Source organism: Salvelinus fontinalis, chromosome 26, assembly GCF_029448725.1.
Source record: "Salvelinus fontinalis isolate EN_2023a chromosome 26, ASM2944872v1, whole genome shotgun sequence".
NCBI classification, from domain to species: domain Eukaryota; kingdom Metazoa; phylum Chordata; class Actinopteri; order Salmoniformes; family Salmonidae; genus Salvelinus; species Salvelinus fontinalis.
In genome coordinates this window covers 31,205,445-31,226,569 of record NC_074690.1, presented here as the reverse complement: position 1 = coordinate 31,226,569, position 21,125 = coordinate 31,205,445, and the positions used below count along the sequence as shown (strand labels likewise).

The 21,125-nt window shown below is 43.5% G+C and overlaps 1 protein-coding gene across 6 annotated transcripts in view; it reads right to left on the bottom strand.

Annotated features, from left to right (window-relative positions):
• The window catches only part of LOC129824108 (histone-lysine N-methyltransferase 2C-like), a 131,441-nt gene extending 119,427 nt beyond the window's left edge, over positions 1-12,014 (bottom strand). For 4 of the 6 annotated variants that reach the window (XM_055883450.1, XM_055883451.1, XM_055883453.1 and 1 more), the window contains exons 1-2: positions 10,978-12,013; positions 7,021-7,230 (exon numbers count right to left, since the gene is read on the bottom strand). In XM_055883450.1, coding sequence (XP_055739425.1) covers positions 7,021-7,229 — 209 coding nt within the window. In that variant the 5' untranslated portion in view covers position 7,230; positions 10,978-12,013. Of the gene's footprint in view, positions 1-7,020; positions 7,231-10,977 lie in introns of all 6 variants that reach the window. The other 2 variants (XM_055883452.1, XM_055883454.1) reach the window with 1 other exon arrangement.
• Between the last annotated feature and the right edge of the window lie 9,111 nt (positions 12,015-21,125).

Genomic DNA, 21,125 nt, shown 5'->3' with positions numbered 1-21,125 from the left:
AATTTCCATAGCGGACACAAGCTAAATGCTCACAAGCGCAAGCTAACATTAATTGCAAGGACAGGCAAACCCTCACCCTTCAAATCAGAGCAGCGCTACAATTAACAGTTGAGAAATAAAAATAGCTTCTTTTTTTTATCCCCCTTTTTCTCCCCAATTTTCGTGGTATCCAATCGCTAGTAATTACTATCTTGTCTCATCGCTACAACTCCCGTACGGGCTCGGGAGAGACGAAGGGCGAAAGCCATGCGTCCTCCGAAGCACAACCCAACCAAGCCGCACTGCTTCTTTAACACAGCGCGCCTCCAACCCGGAAGCCAGCCGCACCAATGTGTCAGAGGAAACACCGTGCACCTGGCCCCCTTGGTTAGCGCGCACTGCGCCCGGCCCGCCACAGGAGTCGCTGGAGCGCGATGAGACAAGGTTATCCCTACCGGCCAAACCCTCCCTAACCCGGACGACGCTAGCCCAATTGTGCGTCGCCCCACGGACCTCCCGGTCGCGGCCAGCTGCGACAGAGCCTGGGCGCGAACCCAGAGACTCTGGTGGCGCAGCTAGCACTGCAATGCAGTGCCCTAGACCACTGCGCCACCCGGAAGGCCTCAAATAGCTATTTTTTTAATCTGGCTACGAGCACGTATATCCTACCAACGGGACATTAAAAACTGTAATATCTTATGTTTCACCGAGTCGTGGCTGAACGACGACATGATTAATATACAGCTGGCGGGTTTTCAGCTTTTCGACAGGATAGAACAGCAGCCTCTAGTAAAACAAGGGGCAGCGGCCTACGTATATTTATAAAAAACAGCTGGTGCACAAAATCTAAGGAAGTCTCGAGGTTCTGCTCGCCTGAGGTAGAGTATGTCATGATAAGCTGTAGACCACACTATTTACCGACTTGCCAAAACTATAGTTTGTTAACAAGAAATTTGTGGCGTGGTTGAAAAACAAGTTAATGACTCCAACCTAAGTGTATGTAAACTTCCGACTTCAACTGTAAGTAAGGTCTACACCTATTGTATTCGGCATATGTGACAAATGCAATTTGATTTGATTGGAGAGGAGGCAGAATGCACGTTAAGCTTTGCTAAATAGGCCTAATTGGGCCTGCTTGGGGGATATGTGGCCACATTATTATAGGACGACTTGGGAAATTGATGATCCGCAACAGAAAGCGCATCTCAGTATCAGAAATCAAAATACAGCCAGGCTTGCCTGCCACTGACCCTTTCTAGACCTAATAAATTGTCAAGAGTAGATCCACAACTGAAAGGGCATTTACGCAGTTATTCAAATAGCATTTTCACTGCAGCCTATTGTAGAATTTTGTACTCACTTAAACAATAATGCAATTATTCATGGTGTTGTAGGCTAGTCTAGGTAGGATGATTGTACTGTCCCTAAACAAGATCAATAGGGGAGCTTTTTGAGCAGCGTCCTCACTGTTATTTCATGCGCAATGACACACCTGGCCTCTCCTCTGCCTATCAGCTATACTCTAAATATTATTTGTTCTTGTGGATTCTTATTGAAAATTGGTGCAACTTTGAATGATTTTGTGTGTGGTGTGATTGCTAGTTAGCCTATTGCAGATCTGGACAAACAGTAACGGTTATCAGGCATAGGTGTGTTGTGACAGCCAACACAGCACCGATTGAAACGCTGCGCGTCTAATCAGCATCCAAACAACCAGTTTTATAAAAAACATTATTTTGTAATGGGATTGTTTTTTTGTAGCTGAGATAAATATTTGACGTTTTAAAGCTAGTATTCTGCAATTCTATGCATTTTGCTATGGCTAATGTGATGTTATTAGTACCACTAAATTAATTTAGAATGTTCTATTCTCCCTGACTGTTGAGCTTATATTTTGGTGATTGTTAGTTCTCAAAGATTTTTTTTTTTTTAAAGGACTGCGTAAAGAACTGCAACCCTGATGGGTTCTTCACACAACAGTTTCCTGTGTGTATCAAGAATTTTCCACCACCCAAAGGACATCCAGCCAACTTGACACAACTGTGGGAAGCATTGGAGTCAACATGGGCCAGCATCCCTGTGGAATACTTGACACCTTGTAGAGTCCATGCCCCAACAAATTGAGGCTGTTCTGAGGACAAACGGGGAGGGTGCAACTCAATATTAGAAAGGTAGTCCAAATGTTTGGTATATGCAAAGGTCAATTATCGTTTCTACATACTTCACATCTGGTTTTAGTCATTTAAGTTAACACTGAAAGCATTTTTTTTTTATAACAGTTTGGACTTGGGCAACCCGAAAAGAACGCTTAGGCAGCCCGCCCAAGGATTACAACGGCAGGGAAAAAAACATGACTGATTTTTAAAAGGGAGGCACTGAGGCCGCTGGGCAAGGAAAGGCGAAGTAGGAGGAGTGGTGAGGTAGATTGTGGGTACAAGCTGCTGGTACCGTGGTGGGCAACGGGAGAGGGCAAGAATGAGCATGATTCTCCCTCCCTGCTTTCAATGAGCTTGAATGTACAAACATCAACATCAGACATAAACCTGGTAACCATTTAATATTATAAACTGAGTGGTTCGAGCCCTGAATGCTGATTGGCTGACAGCCGTGGTATATCAGACCGTATACCACGGGTATGACAAAACATTTATTTTTACTGCTCTAATTACATTGGTAACCAGTTTATAATAGAAACAAGGCACCAAGGGTTTTTGATATATGGCCAATATACCACGGCTAAGGGCTACGTCCAGGCACTCCGTGTTGCGTTGTGCATAAGAACAGCCCTTAGCCGTGGTATATTGGCCTGGCCATATACCACATCTCGGGCCTTATTGCTTAAATATAGATTGATAGTAGCTAGCGAGATCATCCAAACAAGAACTGTAAGGTAAATATGCTATTGAGAATGCCTAGGACTGGGATATCTTCTTTCCAACTAAATTCTCCCATCATAGATCAAACCAGGGAAGCATATGAGAACCAAAGCCAAGCCCATTACTCTCAGTCCCAAATGGTATGACACAATTATTATGGCCTAATCAAAATGTAACTGCTGAACATAAGCAAGCCAAATTTTAACCCAATGGGAGAATACATCACGTAAAAACAAGCCAGTGATTTATAACACGACAAAACACAAACATGCGTTGATCAATCTGGATGATGAGAGGTGTAATATGGCCAGAGGTTGTGGTTCAGACAGACACATGCTGGAAATGAACAGAAAAGCCATATTACTTCAGCTACTACAATCAGAAGGAGACCATTGAACCAGTCAGTTTTATTGTTATTGTCCATCCCTGTATGTTTGTGAAGTGTATACGGGCCTACAGACCTAGACTAGCACGCAAAACATGTATTTGGATAATATATTCACTTAATCAGGTTAAAATCATTAAGCTACCACCTCCTAAACAAGCTGCTGGTCAATGACTCTTGTCCAACTACCAGTGGAAGGCGGACGGAAGACAATTCGGCATTTTATGCTTCTCACGATAGATGGAATTTGGTCCTACTCAGATCACATTCGACCTCCTGTTGAGTGGCTCAAGAGACTTTACCACACGTCTCACACAATCACTAGCCTACCCCACCCTTCACATCACACACACACCATCGCAAGCCTACCCCACCCTTCACCTCACACACCATCACTAGCCTACCCCACCCTTCACCTCACACACCATCACTAGCCTACCCCACCCTTCACATCACACACACACACCATCGCAAGCCTACCCCACCCTTCACCTCACACACCATCACTAGCCTACCCCACCCTTCACCTCACACACCATCACTAGCCTACCCCACCCTTCACCTCACACACCATCACTAGCCTACCCCACCCTTCACCTCTAGGCTACGTCTCCTTTGATGATGATGATGGCAACTTAGCTGTAAGTGACACTAGGGCAGAGTTAAAGACACATAGATAGTTGCTACAGTCAAAACTCAGACCTGCAAACAAGGTGATGTTACCTTTTCCTCTTTTTATTGAAATGAACAGTCTGCAGAGCAAAGTAAACAAACATCAATGGAGAGTGCATAAACAGCGCACACACACTCACAGAGAGATCTGTCAGTGTCCTCCAGTAGGAGTTCTGTCTTAACCCAATCTGAGGGCCATGTCGAGGTGATAATTGTCATGGATACAGATTAAACAGCACCACGTACAGTGAGCCCACTAGGTGGGAAGAGCAAACAGTCTAAATGAGAGCAGCCAGCATTTTGCGGGGGTAGTGGGGAGGATGCAGGGGGAGGGGGTAATTTTCGATGCCACTGGAGAAAGTACACACAAATCGGCCAGTTTGCCAAGTCAACTCCTCCCTCCAAATAACTTCCCACTCCAGATAAGAAGCAACAAGATGGAAGCCTAAATGTCACAGTTCAAGTCTCTGCATTGGGCAGGAAAAAGTGAAGCAAAAAAAACAGCCATACTAACAGAAAGTACCAAATCAATAAATGATTAGTGAAATAGACACTAGATAGCTCTGATCTTAATTTCTGTAATGAGGTCTAGTCATGGCAACACGTATTTAAGCAAGTCCATAAGGCCCAAAATAAGCCCAGCTCTAACAGCGACGAGAGCTCCATAATATAGTAACCCACGACCTCAAAGCCCAGCAGAATCCCAGTGATGACGGCACAGGGGTGTAGAGTAGACAGACACCAGGATAAATCAAAAAATGCATCACTGTTCCCAGACATCTCCAGCTCCTCTCTCCCTCTGGCACTGTCTGATAGGAGAGAGGCCGTAAGGGGCTTCTCTGGAGCCCAACGTCTACAGCAGATAGATACGTCTGTTTGAGTAAAGATAGATACGTCTGTTTGAGTAGAGTCCATCTGACGTAAATGAATGTCTGATATCAGCCATTTTCAGAAGATTGGTAGTACATGTATTAAGTTGATGATGCATCTGATCTGACCTACCTTCACTGGCATGGAATATCACTTTCTCCACAATTACTAGGGTTTTCTGATTATTCACCAAGGTATTAATGATAAATACACTTTATGAGCAGCAGGTACATAAGAATATCTGACATTTAGGTCTAGTGTCCTTATGCTCTCATATAGCCTTTGAAGTGTAGTCTTTTCTTTTGCCTTTTCTTGAAATGGCAAAAAACCCTAAAGGTCTGGAACATCCAACTCCCCAACTTCTCCCCATGATCCCACCACCAGGAGAAAGAAAAAAAGAGAAGGAGGGTGAAAATAATGCTGTGGTAAGTAGTTCCAGCTCTCAGGGAGCCGACAAGAAAACCTGGAACAGATTCCCCTATTCTGGACTGGAGTGGTGGATGACTGGGTGATTCAACGCAGTATCCAATCAGTCAACAAAATGTCTAACTTCTAAGAGAAGTCTATTGTGTCCTATTTACATCAAAATAGTGCCCAGTTGATACACGCTGCAAAGACAATACAGTATCACTAGCTCTAGACTACATTTGTTCATTCTCCTGATATGAACACTTCAAATCTTACTCTTCTTACAAAAACAACATACTGGTATTGAGTCATCTGAGATATATACATGCAAGCTTCCCCTCCCCCTCGATGAAAGGTGCTGCCTGAGATGCAAGTATCGGTAATAATGCATACTTCCCTCCACCGTCCCATGGGTCTTTAGCATTATCACCACCAAGAGTGTCCCAGAAAACTGATGCACTGTCTCTCATACAAACCCAACTGACCATAATAACACACTGATAACCTGACCAGCCGTCCAGTGCTTGATTCTGGAACCAGGGAGACCTTGGAAAGAACCAAGTGAGGACGTCAGCGCATGCTGGGAAATACAGCCCAACCATATAGCAGGCATAGGCTATGTATTCCTTGGATCACTTGCATGCTGTAAATAATGGGGCAAATGACATGTAGGAATACAGCCATGCTTTGCCACTCCCACCAACCAACCTATCAGCTAATGCGACCTAGACAGGGAATTGTCTCGGCTGTCCTTATAGCCATGGCATAAACATATAATTTGGATGATTGATTGATAATAGATTGCTCACACACTCCATCTCCTCGATATCCTAATAGGGTGACCCCAGATCAAATTAGTCAGAGTTGGATAAATTGTAGGCATCATATTAAACAGCCCGGCTCTCTGAGCTGCATTATGTGTTGCCATGGATATAACAAATGAGGCAGGTTGGTACTGCTGCATACAATAAAACCGTGGAAAGGGTTTGTGCTTGAGTTACCTGTATTTTTACATTTGTTTAGCCCCCTATGCATAGAGTAGCTCTGGATAACGGTCTGCAAAATGAGCTCTTTGCCTGATGAACGGATTTGGATAGTATCTGTGTAATGTTTATACACATTTTGGGGAAGGGGAATAGAACACCACAGTATGAGTCATAACACCCATAAAACCTAGCGGTTAAACCGGGAAATGGTTCCCAATCTGCTTTCTACCATTCATTTTTCCCATAGTGTATTTTAGAAACACTTACAATAAGAGCTGTGTTTCGTGTAGGCTTACACTGGCATGACATTTTGATAACAGTGTAAATCTCTCTAGGACAAGGTGACTTTGATCAATATATTCGCCTGTGTTACCACACCAAAAATTAAAGCCATATTAGAAGCTAATTAGCATATCATAAAGAACTACAAATACTATGATGATTTGGGCGAGACTGCCGAATCTTTGGATTGACTATCTCATGTTAATTCAAATGTAGTAATTAATAGATTGGCTACATTGCTTTAAATTGACAATTCCGTGAACGGTCTTGTTAAGTTTTAAATTGACACAATACCTGTTAGCAAAGGGGTCAGCTAGAGATGACATGCAGGAGCTTGCAGGGATTTGTAGTTTTGCATGACGTCTAATTTGATGCTAATTACCATTTTCAAATCTGAGAGTAAATGGAGATAAATATATTGATAAAAGTGTCCCCTTGTCTGAGAGACATTTACATGGTTATCAAAAAGTCACGCCAGGGTAAGCCCTGATGACTCAGGCAAGTCTATGTGCATTGTAAATTACCAATAGAATTGTGAAGATATGGAGGGTAAACAACATACTTCTTCCTGGTCTTGGATGGTGCCTGGGGTGCAGTGGTGGTGGTTGTTGTTGTTGTTGTGGTGGTGGTGGCAGCAGCATCCTTGCGTGGCCTGCCCCTGGGGCGCTTGTCTGTCTGGGCAGGGCTTCCTGTGGACGTGGCCCCTACACTGCCGGAGAGCAGCGAGGGTCCCTGGTCAGAGGGCTCCACAGTCTTATCCTCTGATGACATTCTTCTCGTGGGAGGGAGAGAGAGGCATCAGAGCACAATCATGCCTGTTTGAATATGTGGTTTGATTACTTGACGTACTTTGGAATCAGTGTATGAATAAGATGTGCCAGTCTGCAAGACAAGTTATCACATTGCCTTGATCAAATGTTGAATATATTCTACACGATTGATTATTAAAAAAAGGGGCAATCTGCAGATGCTACATCCATTTTTAGACATAAATTAATGTACCCATTGATTCCATGAAGAACAAAACTTAAATGCCTCAACTGTCGTACCCCATCAGAACCCAAAATATAAGCTTATTTTACTCCAATGTTTGTAAACAAAGTGCACTGAACAAAAAATATAAACTCAACATGTAGTGTTGCACATGTAGTTGTCACAACACAATGCCACAGATAACTCAAGTTGAGGTAGCGTGCAATTGGCATGCTGACTGCAGGAATGTCCACCAGAGCTGTTGTCAGAGAATTCAATGTTAATTTCTCTACCGTAAGCCACTTCCAATGTCATTTTAGAGAATTTGGCAGTATGTCAAACTGGCCTCACAACCGCAGACCACGTGTATGGCGTTGTGTGCGCGAGCGGTTTGCTGATGTCAATGTTGTGAGCAGTGCCCCATGGTGGCAGTGGGATTACAGTATGGGTAGGCATAACTACGGACAACGAGCACAATTGCATTATATTGATGGCAATTTGAATGCACAGAAATACCGTGACGAGATCCTGAGGGCCATTGCCGTGCCATTCATCAGTCGCCATCACCTCATGTTTCAGCATGATAACGCAAATGTTCTTCCTTGGCCTGCATAATCACCAGACATGTCACCCATTGTGCACGTTTGGAATGCTCTGGATGCTCATGTTCCAGTTCCAACAACTTCGCACAGCCATTGAAGAGGAGTGGTACAACATTCCACAATCAACATCCTGATCAACTCTAAATGAAGGAGATGAGGACTGGTTCTGATCCACCACCCTACTTTTTTTATGATGCATATCTGTATTCCCAATCATGTGAAATCCATGTACTTATTTCCTTATATGAACTATAATTCAGTAAAATCTTTAAAATGTTTGCATTTATAGTTTCCTTCAGTATAAATGTAAACACTATAGTATCAAAACATGGTTAAAACACATTTTTGTCATAGTCAGTTCTGGCATCCATAGCGCTCTTTGAATTTGAGAGTGGTTACATTTCTCCAGGCCCATCCCTCAGCTTATTACCAAAACAGGGGTGGCATATCTTTTTCCAGATATGATACTCTTGAGGAAATTACTAAAACTTACCTCTGACCTATCAGCTGAAGCAATGTTCAAGCTATTCGTCAGTGTTATCAATGTAAGAGTTCACATACCTACTCTCTCCTTTCCTGAGCTAGCTACCACCACACTGTGACCTCATGTCTCTGTCTGGATGATCGTTCGTCCTTCGATACCTTGCTTGTGTTCTTGCATTCCTCTCCTATCAGCCTCTGAAGTTTCCTCTACTTACCACTGAAATAAGCCTGCTCTATTTGTTTGTTCCACAGTGGATTAATTAGTTTGCTCCACTGTGGTTCTCTGTTCAGTATCATATTGTAACAGTATGAGCGGACAATGTAAACCAGTAGACATATTTGTTTTATTATGACAAACACTGAGAACAAAAAGTCATAAGTGTATTGACTTTTCAGCTCAGCCTGACTGTCTGTTGAAGATGATGTCATCCCAATCTTTTAATGGGCTTGTCTGACACCCTGTTCTCTCAGACAGTTGAGGGACACTGCCAATGGGAGACTCTCTCTTCCGGCACACTGTCTCTTCCTAGTACTAGCCTACTACACAGGATCCATGGTTGACTAGACGGGATGCAGCTAATGCAAGAAGTGCCTTATTTGACATGATCTGCATTCCTGCTACCCAAGACCAGGATCCATCCCTCCACTGCACCGTATACTGCTGTGTCATCAGGGGGACCTTGCACTGATTTTGAGATTGTGATCAACTAGCTACCTGTGTGAGAGCTGAGTCTTTTCCAAAACACAGCTTGATGTTATTCTGTGACTGAGCCTATATTTGACCTCTTGTGGCATCCAATCCAGTCTTTGTGTGGGAAGTTTAGATGTAGTCAATGGGAAAAAACAACAACAAATGACACAGTATCAACAAATTGAGCTTGGGGTTGTTCCAAATCGTGTAGGTTGCGGACAAATATGTAGACCCTAGATGAGCCCCCTTGATTGGATGGTCTTTGGTAAACCAATTGCCTAACGTCTATATTCCATTCTTCCCAAAGGTAATCACAGCAGACCTTAATGTGGTCTTTGTCATACACAAGCAAGTAGGCCGATACATTCTGTGCACTTGCCTGCCTATAGAGCAATAGGCTTGAAAGCAAGTTTGAACAAGTACAGGATAGAAACATAACAAATAGATAAAGTATGGATTCACGATAGAAACATAACAAATAAATAAAGTATGGATTCTGGAAAGACAAAGATTCACTATAGCCCTAACTCAGCCTATGACCATAAGGAGGAGGCACAAGTGGGTGGCCAAAAGCTGGGGCGTGAAGTAGATCAATGACTGGATAAAAAAAGTGGAATAAAATAAAGTGTAGTGATCAATTATAGTAAACAGACTAAACATATACACTTCAAAGTGAATCTTAATGTTTCATATTAGTTTCTACAGAGATAACTACATTAGAATGGAAGAACATTGGTTTCATAAGGCAGTGGGTTGGGTACCCCAGACACACTGGGCTAGCTAGCTACCTTTGTTAAACTACCGTACAGCACAAAGCAAATGCATGCTCAAGTCAGCCAAAACAAGCTAACTAGCTAGCTAGCCATCCTAGGTTCTTTGTAGTCTTTGTTTGGCTATTGCATGGCATTGCAAATGAGTAACAATATGATGTGCCTACTAATAGACTAGTGATTTCCCACTTTGTGGGATACAGAGATATAAGATGATCAAGGTATTTGATTAATGATAAATGGGATGCAACTGCCTATATCGCCAGCAAAAGTATCTGAAAGACTAGTTAGCTAGTAACGGTAGGTAGGTACCATTAGCTAAGTTAGCTGAGCCATTGAAAATGTGAGTTAGCGTTAGTCAACATCTACATAGTGTTGATATGCAAGGCTGTCTGATAGTTTTAACAATTAGCTCCCATTAAACTTCAAAGTGAAGTAACTTTAGAAGTCATGCATGATTCCACAGCTACCTACCCGGTAGCTAACGTTAGCTAACTAGCGTGTGGATAAAAGGTTTTGGCTAGCAAATCAACTAGCTAGAGCCAACTCGCTACATTTCCCAAATACAGAAGTTTGCCAACTATGTAGATAGTTATCTACTAAACTAGATACCTATCTAGTTTAGTTAGCATTATGTTTGGTATGAGACGACCTCCAAAATAAATATACTGAGATCAAAACGAGCGTAGCTAACTTAGCTGGTCAACTTCTAGTTTACTGTTAGCTAACAGGTTCGCTAGCTACATAACAGTATACATAATCAACAGCGGTGATTCAAAGCACACGTTAGCCTTGCATTTAGCTACAACTGAGGCATTCACGTGTTTAAATGTATTTTCTAACAGAAAATGTGTCTAGTTTGGCTGATTCGCTGTGTCGAAGAACGTTCGGACCAAACAAGGCGGCGAAAAAACACTAGGCTCGAACGGCCGCTGCAAATCCGAAAATTATGTAGCAAGCTAGCGAGTACATGAAATAGCTAGGTAGCTAAAATAACTTACCTTTAAAATTATGTATAGTAAGTTATCTTCTTCATGTCCAAAATTGTAAGAGATATAGTTATATCACTTTGTAGTGTATTTGTGAGGAATAATGATAACGCCAACTGTCACTCAGCTAGTTAACGTTAGATAAGTTAGCTAGCTCAGTCTTCTGTTCTGTACGATAAGTAGCTAACTAGCTAGGTGGCCACGCCAATGTTAGCTACGAAAGCAATACCACCGCTGTTAAAAAAAGCATGAACGCATACATCAATAATCCGATGTTTAACATCACCCATTTGAAAAAAGGATGCAAAATGTAAATCCAGTAGAGATCAGCTTCATTGCAAACGCATGATGGATCACTTTCTTTTCTCCAAATGACAGCTGTCGTCGCACAAATAAAATGTTCAGCTAACTGCCACACTTAATCCTTTACTAACTATTATTATTATAGGGTGAAGATGTAGCCAATATCCATAATCCAAAACAGGCACAAATTCCAAGTAGTCTTCTTCAAGAAAATTTCACAAAATCTTCACAAGAAAAGCAATGCTTTGGACAAAAATAAACGATGCAATGGCTAGTTCCTCGAGCTAGCTTGCTGGCTCACGAGCGTTCGCTTTGCCAACTGGTTCTATTTTCTTCAGCCGCGACAGAAAGCAAGATGCCTTAGCTGGCGTAGCTGACTAGCCGGAAAGACTAACATGAGTGTTCAGATGAACAAAAACATTTTTTTTACTCTAACTATGTCAAAAAACACGAAATGGCGAGTTCTATCCTGGTCAAAAAAATTAAAGTTGTATGGTACTCTTTACGGTGGCCATGTTTAAGTGACACCAAATAATAACTCCCGACTGTAGGACTCCCAAAAATATAGGTCGAAAATATCGCTGTAAAAATCGAAGAGGTACACTTGGAGATGTAATGGTTTCTAATAATATTTTACTATTTTCACTAGTATTAGAAACCAAAACCGCAAATGATGTTAGATGCAATATCCATAGGTTTATAAAACAATTTCTTCAAAATACTCCCTGACCCTGCGGAAGAATATGGGCATTTAATAAATACGGTAAAGTGTATCGGTTACTTCTAAAATGTGGCATTCGGAAGAAACGGACTGCAGCGGGCCTTGTAGTTTAAAGGGCAATTCAGCCACTTTTCAACCTCATATTCATCATCTCATAAGTCGTTTTTTGGAGTATCTGTACATTATTTTAATATTTATATTATATTTTACTACTTTTACTTCAAACCAAATCAAATTGTATTTGTCACATGCGCCAAATACAACAGGTGTAGACCATACAGTGAAATGCTTACTTACAAGCCCTTAACCAACAATGCAGTTCTAAGAAAACACCCCCAAAAAGTAAGCGATAATAATAACAAATTATTAAAGAGCAGCAGTAAATAACAATAGAGGGGGTACCGGTGGTACGGATGTGTGGGGGCACATGTGTGGGGGCACCGGTGTCGAGGTAATTGAGGTAATATGCACATGAAGGTAGAGTTATTAAAGTGACTATGCATAGATAGCCATTTGATTAGCTGTTCAGGAGTCTTATGGCTTGGGGGTAGGAGCCATTTAGGAGCCTCTTGGACCTAGACTTGGCGCTCCGGTACTGCTTGCCGTGCGGTAGCAGAGAGAACAGTCTATGACTAGGGTGGTTGGAGTCCTTGACAATTTTTAGGGACCTTCCTCTGACACCGCCTAGTATAGAGGTCCTGGATAGCAGGAAGCTTGGCCCCAGTGATGTACTGGGCCATTCGCACTATCCTCTGTAGTACCTTGCGGTCGGAGGCTGAGCAGTTGCCATACCAGGCAGTGATGCAACCAGTCAGGATGCGCTCAATGGTGCAGCTGTAGAACCTTTTGAGGATCTGAGAACCCATTCCAAATCTTTTCAGTCTCCTGAGGGGAATAGGTTTTGTCGTGCCCTCTTCACGACTGTCTTGGTGTCCTTGTACCATGTTAGTTTGTTGGTAATGTGGACGCCAAGGAACTTCAAGCTCTCAACCTGCTCAACTACAGCCCCGTCGATGAGACTGGGTGCGTGCTCAGTCCTCCTTTTCCTGTAGTCCAAAATCATCTCCTTTGTCTTGATCACGTTGAGGGAGAGATTGTTATCCTTGCACCTCACGGTCACGTCTCTGACCTCCTCCCTATAGGCGGTCTCATCGTTGTCGGTGATTAGGCCTACCACTGTTGTGTAATCAGCAAACTTAACGATGGTGTTGGAGTCGTGCCTGGCCGTGCAGTCATGAGTGAACAGGGAGTACACTAGAGGACTGAGCAGGCAACCCTGAGGGGCCCCTGTGTTGAGGATCAGCGTGGCGGATGTGTTGCTACCTACCATTACCACCTGGGGGCGGTTCGTCAGGAAGTCCAGGATCCAGTTGCAAAGGGAGGTGTTTAGTCCCAGGGTCCTTAGCTTAGTGATGAGCTATGAGGGCACTATGGTGTTGAACGCTGAGCTGTAGCCAACGAATAGCATTCTCACATAGGTGTTCCTTTTGTCCAGGTGTGAAAGGACAGTGTGGCGTGCAATAGAGATTGCATCATCTGTGGATCTGTTTGAGTGGTATGCAAATTGGAGTGGGTCTAGGGTTTCTGGGATAATGGTGTTGATGTGAGCCATGACCAGCCTTTCAAAGCATGTCATGGCTACAGACGTGAGTGCTACGGGTTGGTAGTCATTTAGGCATGTTACCTTAGTGTTCTTGGGCACAGGGACTACGGTGGACTGTTTGAAACATGTTGGTACTACAGACTCAGACAGGTAGAGGTTGAAGATGTCAGTTAAGACACTTGCTAGTGGGTCGGCGCATGCTCGGAGTACACGTCCTGGTTATCCGTATGGCCCTGCGGACTTGTGAATGTTGACCTGTTTAAAGGTCTTACTCACATCGGCTGCGGAGAGAGTGATCACACAGTCGTCCCGATGCTCTCATGCATGTTTCAGTGTTGCTTGCCTCGAAGCGAGCATAGAAGTTATTTAGCTCGTCTGTTAAGCTCGTGTCACTGGGCAGCTCTCAGCTGTGCTTCTCTTTGTAGTCTGTAATAGTTTGCAGGCCCTGCCACATCCGACGAGCATCGGAGCCGGTGTAGTACGATTTGATCTTAGTCCTGTATTGACACTTTGCCTGTTTGATGGTTCGTCGGAGGTCATAGAGGGATCAAAGGTAAATGTAATTGCTCAAATATACTTAGGTTAGAGTCCCACACCTTGAATGTGGCAGCTCTACCCTTTAGCTCGGTGCGAATGTTGCCTATAATCCATGGCTTCTGGTTGGGGTATGTACGTACAGTCACTGTGGGGACGGCGTCATTGATTCACTTATTGATAAAGCCAGTGACTGATGTGGTGTACTCCTCAATGTCATCTGAAGAATCCTGGAACATATTCCAGTCTATGCTAGCAAAACAGTCCTGTAGTTTAGCATCTGCTTCATCTGACCACTTTTTTATAGACCTAGTCACTATTGCTTCCAGCTTTAATTTTAGCTTGTAAGCAGGAATCAGGAGGATAGAATTATGTTCAGATTTGCCAAATGGAGGACGAGGGAGAGCTTTGTACACGTCTCTGTGTGTGGAGTAAAGGTGGTCTAGAATTGTTATCCCTCTGGTTGCACATTTAACATGCTGATAGAAATTAGGTAAAACTGATTTAAGTTTTCCTGCATTTAAGTCCCCAGCCATTAGGAGCGCCACCTCTGGATGAGCGTTTTCCTGTTTGCTTATGGCGGTATACAGCTCATTGAGTGCAGTTTTAGTGCCAGCATCGGTCTGTAGTGGTATGTAGACAGCTACGAAAAATACAGATGAAAAACTCTAGGTAGATAGTGTGGTTTACAGCTTATCATGAGTTACTCTACCTCAGGCGAGCAAAACCTCAAGACTTCCTGTAATGACGTTCGTCTGAGAAACAAGGAGAGGACCAAGGTGCAGCGTGGTACGAGTTCATGACTTTTAATAACACTGAACACTAGAACAAAAAAATAACAAAACAGTCCTGTCTGGTGCAGACACAAAACAGAAAACAACTACCCACAAAACACAGGTGGGAAAAGGCTACCTTCGTATGGTTCTCAATCAGAGATAACGAGAGACAGCTGCCTCTGATTGAGAACCACACCCGGCCAAACACATAGAAATAGACAACATAGAACAAAAACATAGAATGCCCACCCTGACCAACCAAAATAGAGACATAAAAAGGATCTCTAAGGTCAGGGCGTGACAGTACCCCCCACCCCCAAAGGTGCGGACTCCGGCCGCAAAACCTAAACCTATAGGAGAGGGTCTGGGTGGACATCTATCTGCGGTGGCGGGTCTGGTGCGGGACGTACCACGCTGCACCTCGCCGCCGACCCCGGACTGGGGACCCTCGCAGCGGGCCCCGGACAGGAGGGCGACTCTGGCGGCTCCGGACAGGAGGGCGACTCTGGCGGCTCCGGACTGGAGGGCGACTCTGGCGGCTCCGGACTGGAGGGCGACTCTGGCGGCTCCGGACTGGAGGGCGACTCTGGCGGCTCCGGACTGGAGGGCGACTCTGGCGGCTCCGGACTGGAGGGCGACTCTGGCGGCTCCGGACTGGAGGGCGACTCTGGCGGCTCCGCACTGGAGGGCGACTCTGGCGGCTCCGCACTGGAGGGTGTCACTGGAGTGGAGAGACACACAGGAGGCTTCGTGCCATGGATCATCACTGGAGGCTTCTTGCCATGGATCATCACTGGAGGCTTCGTGCCATGGATCATCACTGGAGGCTTCGTGCCATGGATCATCACTGGAGGCTTCTTGCCATGGATCATCACTGGAGGCTTCGTGCCATGGATCATCACTGGAGGCTTCGTGCCATGGATCATCACTGGAGTGGAGGGACACAGGAGAAGGCACAGGACTCACCAGGCTGGGGAGACATGCAGGAGGGTTAGGGCTTAGCACAGGCACAGGACTCACCAGGCTGGGGAGACATGCAGGAGGCCTCTTCCTTGGCCGAGGCACCGGATACACTGGGCCGTGGAGGCGCACTGGCGGTCTCGAGCGCAGAGCTAGCACAACTCGTCCTGGCTGGATACCCCCTGTAGCCCGGCAAGTGCGGGGAGCTGGAACAGGCCGCACTGGGCTGTGCTGGCGAACCGGGGACACCGTGCGTAGGGCAGGTGCAGGATAACCCGGGCCGAGGAGACGCACTGGAGGCCAGATGTGCTGAGCCGGCACCAGCCTTCCTGGCTCGATGCCCACTCTAGTCCGGCCGATGCGAGGAGCTGCGATGTAGCGCACCGGGCTATGAGTGCACACTGGGGACACCTTGCGCGTCACCGCATAACACGGTGCCTGCCCGGTCAATCTCTCCCCACGGCAAACACGAGGAGTTGGCTCAGGTCTATGACCTGACTCAGCCAATCTCCCCGTGTGCCCCCGCCCAAAAAAATATGGGGCTGCCTCTCGTGCACGCCTCCTCGAGCCAACTCCTCGTAGCGTTGCCGCTCCGCCTTAGCTGCCTCCAGCTCCTCTTTTGGACGCCGATACTCTCCCGTCTGTGCCCAGGGTCCCTTGACATCCAGGATTTCCTCCCATGTCTAGGAGTCCATTACACCACGCTGCTTGGTCCTTTGGTGGTGGGTAGTTCTGTAACGACGTTCGTCTGAGGAAGAAGGAGAGGACCAAGGTGCAGCGTGGTACGTGTTCATGACTTTTAATAACACTGAACACTCGAACAAAAAAATAACAAAACGGAACAAACAAAACAGCCCTGTCTGGCGCAGACACAAAACAGAAAACAACTACCCAAAAAACACAGGTGGGAAAAGGCTACCTAAGTATGGCTCAATCAGAGACAACGATAGACAGCTGCCTCTGATTGAGAACCACACCCGGCCAAACACATAGAAATAGACAACATAGAACAAAAACATAGAATGTCCACCCCAACTCACGCCCTGACCAACCAAAATAGAGACATAAAAAGGATTTCTAAGGTCAGGGCGTGACGCTTCCTTAGATATTGTGCACCAGCTGTTGTTTACATAAATGCATAGGCCCCTGCCCTGTGTCTTACCAGAGGCTGTTTTTCTGTCCTGCCGATAGTGTATAACCCACCAGCTGTATTTTCTTAATGTCGTCGTTTAGCCACGACTCGTTGAAACATAAGATATTACAGTTTTGAATGTCCCGTTGGTAGGATAAACGTACTTTCAGTTCTTCCTATTTATTTTCCAGCGATTGAACGTTAGCTAGAAGGACGGAAGGTAATGGCAGATTAGCCACACGTCGCCTGATCCTCACAAGGTAACCTGATCTCTTTCTGCGAAATCTCAGTTTCCTTCTCCAGCGAATAACGGGGATCTGGGCCTGTCTGTATTATATCCCTCCTGTCCAACTCACTGAAGAACTCTTCCTCCAGTTTGAGGTGACAAATCGTCATTTTTATTCATACATTTGGAACAACACAAATAAATAATCATAACATTTAAAACTATATATATATATATATATATATATATATATAAATAATACTTACAAAAATAAGACTCAAAAATATTTTTAAAAAGTAACAAAGACAAGTAGAATCAAATGTCTTGATTTGACACTCCAGCATCAATACATTACCAATCCCACAACACTGTCAACCAAGAGTCAAGACTAAACCAATTCACCTTGGTGGTGTGCAGACTGGTTTTATATTATTCTTAAAGATTTCGCACAAACCAGAAAAAAATGCAACAATATGTCGGTGAAACTATATATTAAGAGTATTATGAATGAATTGTGGTTTATTTGGTAGTATTTCGTAGTGTGACTGATTTTATTAATTGCATTAGTACTGTACAAAGTTAGAGGAGTGCTATTTGATAGACTCCCTCTACCTTGGGCTTCCAGTGGGGAGACCTGAGGTCAACCTACCCCTGCCCCATTTATACCTTCACTTTTACTTTTGATACTTAAGTATATTTGAGCAATTACATTTACCTTTGATACTTAAGTATATTTAAAACCAAATACTTTTAGACTTTTACTCAAGTAGTGTTGAAAATGTGTTTTGAGAACATCAGATGGGGGTCCAAACAGGCATATACTATTGAATCAGACCTTCAGAACCAGTAAGATCCTATTTCAAAAAAGCTAATCATATACCTGAATAAAAAAAAATATATATTTTTTTAATTTTTTATATCTGCCTCAGACTGTTCCCTATAGGCCTGTTTTAATGGGCCTAGAACCTGTGGTTTGAATAGATGTTACACTAGCACTACCATACCGGAGTCAAGCATGAAAGTTATTGCTTAGTTAGTGTAATCAGGTGTGTTGATATAATACTTGGCTGAAAAAGCCTGCACACCCTGTGTGTTCCAAATTTGTTGCCCATAGGCAATGTCTGGTCAATAGTATAAGGATGGATTCAGTTCTTTTGACTTTGTGATAACAGTTAAATAGATAAATATTGCCACCATGTGGTTGTACAAGTATGGTCTACTCTGTTAGTCTCAGTCCTATAGCCTCAGTATAGAGTATAGATAGAAATGTGAAATCTAAAGCTGTTATCATTCATAAATATAACCAGCTATCAGGATGTATCAGTTTGACACGAGAGGTCTGCAGTCAGGACACAGACATAGCCTACAGAGAGATCAAAGCTAAAACAGATGATGGCTGCGTCTGATTTTACAACATTTTAGATGTATGGTAAAAAAGTATCACATTTTATGTCACATGTGCCGAATACAACTGGTGTAGACTTTACAATGAAATGCTACTTTGAAGAAACTAAAATCTAAAATATATTTTGATTTGTTGAACACTTTTTTGGTAACTACATCATTCCATATGTGTTATTTACTATTGTTCTACAATGTATAAAATAGTGAAAATAAAGAAAAACTCTTGAATGAGTAGATGTGTCCAAACTTTTGACTGGTACTGTACGTGGTGTGTGTGTGTGTGTGTGGGGGGGGGGGGGGGTTGTGTGGGAGTGCCAAAGTGGTCTGTGTGAGTGTGTACATACACTACACGACCAAAAATATTTGGACACCCGCTCGCCGAACATCTAATTCCAAAATCATAGGCATTAATACGGAGTTGGTCCCCCCTTTGCTGTCATAACAGCCTCCACTCTTCTGGGACAGATTTCCAATAGATGTTGGAACATTGCCGCAGGGACTTGCTTCCATTCCTCCACAAGAGCATTAGTGAGGTCGGGCAATGATGTTGGGCGATTAAGCCCGACTCGAAGTTGGCGTTCCAATTCACCCCAAAACTGTTCGATGGGGATGAGGTCAGGGCTCTGTGCATGCCAGTCAAGTTCTTCTACAACGATCTCGACAAATAATTTATGTATGGACCTCGCTTTCTGCACAGGGGTATTGTCATGCTGAAACAGGAAAGGGCCTTCCCCAAACTGTTGCCACAAATTTGAAAGCACAGAATCGTCTAGAATGTCATTGTATGCTGTAGCATTAAGAATTCCCTTCACTGGAACTAAGGAGCCTAGCCCGAACCATGAAATAGAGCCCAGACCATAATTCCTCCTCCACCAAACTTTACAGTTGGCACTATGCATTCAGGCAGGTAGCGTTCTCCTGGCATCAGCCAAACCCAGATTCATCCGTCGGACTGCCAGATGGTGAAGCTTGATTGATCACTCCAGAGAACGTGCTTCCACTGCTCCAGAGTACAATGGCGGTAAGCCTAACACATTGCGCATGGTGATCGTAAACTTGTGTGCAGCTGCTCGGCCATGGAAACCCATTTCATGAAGCTCCCGACAAACAGTTATTGTGCTGATGTTGCTTCCAGAGGCAGTTTAGAACTCGGTAGTGAGTATTGCAACCGAGGACAAATTATTTTTACGTGCTACACGCTTCAGCACTCGGTGGTCCCGTTCTGTGAGCTTGTGTGGCCTACCACTTTGGGCCTGAGCCGTTGTTGCTCCTGGACGTTTCCACTTAATTTGAAACGGAGTCCACATGCTTTTGTATATAGTGTATATAGCATGTATAATCTAGTGAGGGTTTGTGTAAAGGGTCAGTGCAAGATAGTAAATTAATGGTTACCCGGACTATTTATCAGTCTAGTAGCTATTTGAAAGTAGTGGTGTAAAGTACTTATGTGAAAATACTTGAAAGTACTACTTAAGTAGTTTTTTGGGGTATCTGTACTTTACTATACTATTTATATTTGGTACAACTTTTACTTCTCTATATTCCTAAAGAAAATAAAATACTTTTTAATCTATACATTTTCCCTGACACCCAAAAGTACTTGTTACATTTTGAATACTTACAGGACAGGAACATTGTCTAATTCACATACTTATCAAGAGAACATCCCTTGTCATCCCTACCGCTTCTGATCTGGGGGACTCACTAAACAAATGCTTCATTTGTGTTGGAGTGTGCCCCTGGCTATCTGTCTGCTTTTCCGTCTGGTATGCTTAATAGAAGGAATTTGAAATGACACTTAAGTATATTTTAGGAATTCCATGTACTTTTCATACTTTAGTATATTTAAAACCAAATACTTTTAGACTTTTACTCAAGTAGTATTTTAATGGGTGACTTTCACTTTTACTTGAGTCATTTTCTATTAAGGTACTGTATCTTTACTTTTTACACAACTGTTTCAAAGTCTTATGGCTTGGGGGAAGAAGTCAATTGATCAATAATATAATAATACCTTTAGCAATAACATGTATCTTTAATTTACAATCTGTAGAAACTATGAGAGTAGAAAGGTTCAGAACCTTTGTGAAACATTACAGCACAGTTGAAAAATGTATGGCAAATAGAAATCCAATATGGATGCTGTTAGGTGATAGATGGGAGGGGTTGAGTGGAGCTGAAGTGTGGGACTAATAACACGATAACTAATGTAAAATATACTGTTTCCTTAAAATGTATATTAGGTTCAGAACTTTTGTGAAACAGCACAGTTGAAAAATATATGGCAAATAGAAATCAAACTGGATGATCTTCAGGGGTTGAGGGTAGCGGAAGGATAGGAGTAAAAACAAACAAAAGATAACTATTGTAAAATAGATGTGTCTGTAAAATATATATATAGTATGTATAAGCTGGAAGTAGAAGCCTAAGTGTTGTTATTCATTAGTTTACTCCAATTATGAGAGGGGTGGTAGGGTTAGTGGAAAATACATTTTAAAAAG